This window comes from Peromyscus californicus, unplaced genomic scaffold (assembly GCF_007827085.1).
Source record: "Peromyscus californicus insignis strain IS unplaced genomic scaffold, ASM782708v3 Scaffold_10__1_contigs__length_136768540, whole genome shotgun sequence".
Classification (NCBI taxonomy): domain Eukaryota; kingdom Metazoa; phylum Chordata; class Mammalia; order Rodentia; family Cricetidae; genus Peromyscus; species Peromyscus californicus.
The window spans coordinates 134450883-134456882 of NW_026294391.1; the positions used below are offsets into that span (position 1 = coordinate 134450883).

Below are 6000 nucleotides of genomic sequence, written 5' to 3' on the forward strand. Positions count from 1 at the left end.
TTGGGATGCCTGGTGATGTGCCTCGAATACCTATCTCCACCCGGTTCATTCCCTCCATAGCTGGTTCCCACAGGGCGCCAGCACCCAGCAACCCATAATCTGAGGGTGAGATCCACTTCCTACCTTTTCCTCTCCAAGCCCTCTCGCCCTCCCACACCTGCCTCTCCGCCTCCACGTGGCCCTCCCCTGAGGTTTACAGTTTCCCTTGGCCTGGCTGCGCCTCTCGCCCTAGCAGCCCAGGCGCCCTACCTGAAGCATCACTTTGTACTGCTCCTCCGGTTTCTGGACCACGCACATATTACATCCCATGGTGCTGGCCGGCAAGGGAAAGAAGAGGGCGGGAAGAGGAAGGCGTCTTTCACTGGCCGGTGCGTGGGACCACGGGTCCCGGGCTCGGACCCCGGGCCATACCCTACCGCGGAGGCCGAGCCGCCTAGCGGGGGAGGGGGGCACACCCCCAAGAGGAAGGCAGCTCCACGCCCCTCGACTTAACTCTTTGCTGGCCGAAGCCAGACACAGACATGCTCCCTCGCACCCAGGCAGGGGAAAAAAGGGCCGCGGGGGGATGGGCGGGCGCGCCGGGCGTTGCCTGGCTACGGCCCCTCAGGAAGCGCGGGAGCACGCCTGGCCTCCGGGGCCGTCAGGGGCCGTGGGCCACGCGCCTCCCCGCCCGTGGGGCCCGCCGCTGCCCCTGCCGTTGCCGCTGCCGTCTACGGCTCCCGCCCATGGCCGTCAGCCCCGGGAGCCCAGCCTCTGCGCTTGGCACTGTGGCCCGGCCCTCCGACAGAGGGGCGGCCAGGCCCGCGCCAGCTGCAGCCTCGCAGAGTCCCACTTCTCGGGCTCGCGGCGCCCTCTCAGAGCCTGGCCTGCAGCCGGTCGCTGATCTCCAGCTCCTGCCTGGGACGCCGGGAACGCGCGCGCGCCCGCAGCGGCGGCGGGGGAGGTATGCCGGGACGGGGCGCACGCGCGCCAGAGAAGGCGAGGGGCTGGGTGCGGGCGGGAGCGGCGGGGAGCCGGGAGAGTCGGCGCGGGAAGCTGGGGGCGGGGCCTGGGTGGCAGCGGGCAGTGGAGCCCCTGGCACCCGGTGACGCCTGTGTCCGATAGCAGGTTGTTTAGCGGACCTGTCTGCTAGGTGCGGCTCTGAGAAAGAGGGTCCCCTTTGAAGAAGCCTCCCAGGACTCCTAGAGAGAGTTCGGGACCTTTGTAAGGAGAGGCTATTTCACCTTTTTCCCAGGTTCTGGACATATGAGCCCCAATGTCTTCACTTTTCCCTCTGTCTCTTTAATGACTGGTTCCCAGCTTTAACTGAGCCATTCCCTTGCTGTCTTTGAAATGGATACCTTTGTTTAGAGAAAAGAAAAGCGTGGAATGCTGTAGGTGATGAAAGGAGAACACTGAGAAGCCTCATGCTTTGGGGCCCTCATGGGCCCACGCCTTGTTTGCCCTGGAACTGCTGCCTACCTGTTTCTCTGTTCCAGCCTTCATTCCTCACACTTCTCTTTTAGCCTCTCCTTCTCTACCTCTTCCCTCCCACAGCCTGTCCCTCTTCTTGGATAAGGCAGGAGAAAAGAGGGCCCTTGCCTAGAAAACAAGGACAGATTGAACACTAGGTTCCCAGAGGCTGCCTGCAGAAGATCCCTTGATAAAACTGTCTTGTGCTTTTATCTCCAGACTCAGGCGAGTGAGGGAATTTGTAGCAGCATAGGGATGTTTAATTAACAGTATTGGGGAAGGCTGCTCCAAGACTTTTCCTTTCCTCCCCACTCTGGTTCACAAAACAGAAATAGGAATAGCCTGAAATCTAGAAAAGAGGTGTAAGTGCTTATTAAGTGTTTCTCCCAAAAGCAGAACTTGAGACCAGGGCTGCTATGCAGCCTTTCAGGAGAAGACCAACAGGTCTTCTTGAGGAATATCCTTCCTGAGAGCTCAGTACAAGTGTCTGTGGTTGGGAGGTACTGTGTTTATTTGGGGAGAGGAGATGAACCCTAGCCCTTCCATAATGGCTACTGCCACCACATAGTTCTCTGCCCTGTGTATTTCTTGAGCTTCCTGATGTCTAGAGTATGAGGTCTGGAGAGCAACCCCTTAGGAATATCTTCTCTTAAATCTTATTTCCACCAGGGTCCTGGCCAGTCATCCAAACCATTTCCCCCAGCCTAGCAGCTCACAGACCTTTTAGCACAGGCCATTTCTTTTCTTTCTTTTTTCCTTCCTTCCTCCTTTCTTTCTTTCTTTCTTTCTTTCTTTCTTCCTTCCTTCCTCCTTCCTTCCTTCCTTCCTCTCTTTCTTTCTTCCTTCCTCTCTTTCTTTCTTCCTTTCTCCTTTCTTTCCTCCTTCCTTTCTTTCCTCCTTCCTTTCTTTCCTCCTTCCTCTCTTCCTTCCTTCCTCTCTTCCTCCCTTCCTCCCTCCCTTCCTTCCTTCCTCTCCCTTTCTCCCTATCTCTCTCTCTCTCTCTCTCTCTCTCTCTCTCTCTCTCTCTCTCTCTCTCTCTCTCTCTCTCTTTGGTTTTTCAAGACAGGGTTTTTCTGTGTCACAATGGAACTCACTCTGTAGATCAGACTGACCTCAAACTCAGAGATCTACCTGCCTCTGCCTCTGCCTCCCAAGTGCTGGGGTCAAAGGCATGGCCACCAGTGCCTAGCAGCACAGGCCATTTCTTACACTACAAAGTGAGGACAGCCTAAGGTGTCACTTCTGTGGAGGCTTTCCCTCCCTGATGTCCCTCAGGGCAGCAGCATGCTTTTCCTAATCCTGACATGAACTAACCTATGAAGGAAGTAGATTGCAATTGAGGAGTTGAGGAGCCCCTACCTGAGTCCATGTGTATGAGCTGAGGGAGAAGTGGCAGGGCTATAGAAGCAGATGGTATAGGAACTAGATTACCTGTTCACATCTGTTGTTGCCTCTTGACCCCGACTGGGCCTGGGCCTGAATGTGTAAGTATCTTGAACTTGATAGGCCTTATAATACTCAGCTGTAGGCACTGAGTGTTTCAAGTCCTTGTGCATGTCAGAAGCTTCTTTTAGAATGCCTTGTCTGCCATAGTAAGTGTGGTCTTGCTCCAACCCTCATAGGTGTGTACCAGTACCTTTCTCTTAAGGCTTCCCCATGGCTTCACACAGCATACTTAATAACATGGACAGATCCCACTAGGCCCCTTAGGTTTGTCAGGTCTTCTTGCTGTAATCACACAGCAGATTTTATTCAGTCTGGACCATCCTCAGCACCCATTTTTGCTCTGGGCTGCACTTAAAACTGGCCATCCCTGACTCTTGTATGACCAGATATTGACCAGTTTGGTGATCTGCCCAGAACTATACTAGATAAATCTATATTTGCTAAGATTAGAGTTACTTTATTCTTGAAGTAAAAAGAATCCCAACAAGACAGGCATTGGTGGTGCACACCTTTAATCCCAGCACTGGGGAGGCAGATGCAGGCGGATCTCTGAGTTCAAGGCCAGCCTGGTCTACAGAGTGAGTTCCAGGACAGCCAGGGCTATACAGAGAAACCCTGTTTCGAAAAAGAAAACCCTAACAAATACAAAGCCCGGGAAGACTTTGGGAGAGAAAGGTAGATAGCCAATGGGCCCATGCACTCATACATAACCTTGCCCACTGACTTTGTTAAAAGGGAACTTTCAGGGAACCTGACAGTAACCCACCACTCAGCCTCTTTCTCTCAAGGACCTGAACCCTACAATGACAGAACAGCTCTTCCTCACACCTTAATGATGGGGTGGGGTGGTGGTATTGTGTTCCCCGAAATATTGTGCACCCTAATAAACTTATCTGGGATCAGAGACAGAACAGCCACAATATTAAACATAGAGGATAGGCAGTGGTAGCACACGCCTTTAATCCCAGCACTTGGGAGGCAGAGCTAGGCAGAAATCCATGTGTTCAAGGATACAGCCAAGCATGGTGACTCACACCTTTAATCCCAGAAAGCGAGCCTTTAATCCCAGGGAGTGAGGCAGAAAGCAGAAAGGTATATAAGGCGTGAAGATCAGGAACTAGAGGCTTTTACCTGGTTAAGCTTCAGGTTTTCAAGCAGCAGTTCAGCTGAGAGCCATTGGGATGAGGACACAGAGGCTTCCAGTCTGAGGAAACAGAACCAGCTGAGAAGTTGGCCAGGTGAGGTTAGCTGTGGCTTGTTGTGTCTCTCTGATCTTCCAGTGTTCACCCCAATAACTGGCCTCAGGTTTGATTTTATTAATAAGAACTTTTAAGATTCATGCTACAGGGTGGCCCTTTCTTCACTCAGTCAGAAACTGTTTGCTATTCTGTTTCTCACAGACCCCACTGTTGTGTTCAGTTGATTCATTAGAGGTAATGTTCATGAAGAATGTGAGGTCTATGTTCTTCTATCCCAGCTACTGTGACAGAATATCTTATTGGGTAATTTACAAGCTATAGAAATGTATTGCTTACTATTCTAAAGGGTAGAAAGCCCTAAGATCACAGCACTAGCAGATTCAGTGTCTACTGACAGCCCAGTCCACCATGCTGTCTCTTTACATGGTGGAAAAAGCAGAAAAAAAGGCAGTTCTATGGAGCTCTTTCTTTCTTTTTTCTTTTTTGTGGGACCTGGTGCTAAGGATGGAACTCAGTGCCTCAAGTACTCTGGCACTGAATTCTACACCCAGCTTGAAACACTGACCTCATTCATTAGGGCAGAGACCCACATGGTATCACAGCCTCCTACAGGCCCTCCTCTTACCACCATGACCTTGATAGGATTCAACACAAAATTTTGGAGGTACAGACACATACACTCAAACCACAACAGTCTGTGCCTACATTCTTTTTTTTTTTTTTTGTTTTTTTGGTATTTTCATGTGAGTGTCCAATAGTTTTAACAAAGACCATGGAATGCCATTGCTTCTTGATTTTTCTAGAATCAGATAGTCAGGATTTCACAGAGGGTACCTTATTGGAAGACTTAATAACAGTAAGTGGGTGGCAGCAAGACCAACTGAAAGCCCGAAATTTGGATCAAAAGAGATATGCGTGTACATATGTTACATGAGAGTGACTATCCAAGCCAAAATATACCTGGTTTGTCTTAAGCTAGCATCAGAGTCAGACATTTTTCTGGTACTTGGGTCTTGACTATGGAAAACTCTAATAGTTTTGTCTATTTATGCTTCACTGGAATGCTATGCAGGAGAAACCTACCAGGGTTACTCTAGGGTAGTCATGGTGGTTACAATTCAAGATCACCAAGGACCTCAACATAAATCCAGCTACTCTGAACCTGCTAGAAGAGAAAGTAGGAAGTAGTCTTGAACGCATTGGCATAGGAGACTACTTCCTAAATAGAACACCAGTAGCACAGACTCTGAGACAAACAATCAATCAATGGGACCTCTTGAAACTGAGAAGCTTTTGTAGAGCAAAGGATACAGTCAACAAGGCAAAGCAACAGCCTACAGAATGGGAAAAGATCTTCACCAACCCCACATCTGACAGAGGACTGATATCCAGAATATATAAGGAATTCAAGAAATTAGACATCAAAATGCCCAACAGTCCAATTAAGAAATGGGCTATAGAGCTAAACAGAGAATTCTCAACAGAGGAAACTCAAATGGCCGAAAGACATTTAAGGAACTGCTCAACATCCCTAATCATCAGGGAAATGCAAATCAAAACAACTCTGAGATACCACCTTACGCCTGTCAGAATGGCTAAGATCAAAAACACTGAAGACACCTTATGCTGGAGAGGATGTGGAGCTAGGGGAACTCTCCTCCACTGCTGGTGGGAATGCAAGCTTGTACAACCACTTTGGAAATCAATATGGCGCTTTCTTAGAAAATTGGGAATCAATCTCCCCCAAGATCCAGCTATACCACTCTTGGGCATATACCCAAGAAATGCTCAACCACACCATAAGAGCACTTGTTCAGTTATGTTCATATCAGCATTGTTTGTAATAGCCAGAACATGGAAACAACCCAGATGCCCTTCAACTGAAGAATGGATAAACAAAATG

General features: G+C 49.7%; 1 protein-coding gene across 4 annotated transcripts in view; it reads right to left on the reverse strand.

Annotated features, from left to right (window-relative positions):
- The window catches only part of Pdzd4 (PDZ domain containing 4), a 30723-nt gene extending 29828 nt beyond the window's left edge, over positions 1-895 (reverse strand). For 2 of the 4 annotated variants that reach the window (XM_052741991.1, XM_052741982.1), the window contains exon 1: positions 250-893. In XM_052741991.1, coding sequence (XP_052597951.1) covers positions 250-309 — 60 coding nt within the window. In that variant the 5' untranslated portion in view covers positions 310-893. Of the gene's footprint in view, positions 1-249 lie in introns of all 4 variants that reach the window. The other 2 variants (XM_052742000.1, XM_052742011.1) reach the window with 2 other exon arrangements.
- Positions 896-6000: the final 5105 nt, after the last annotated feature.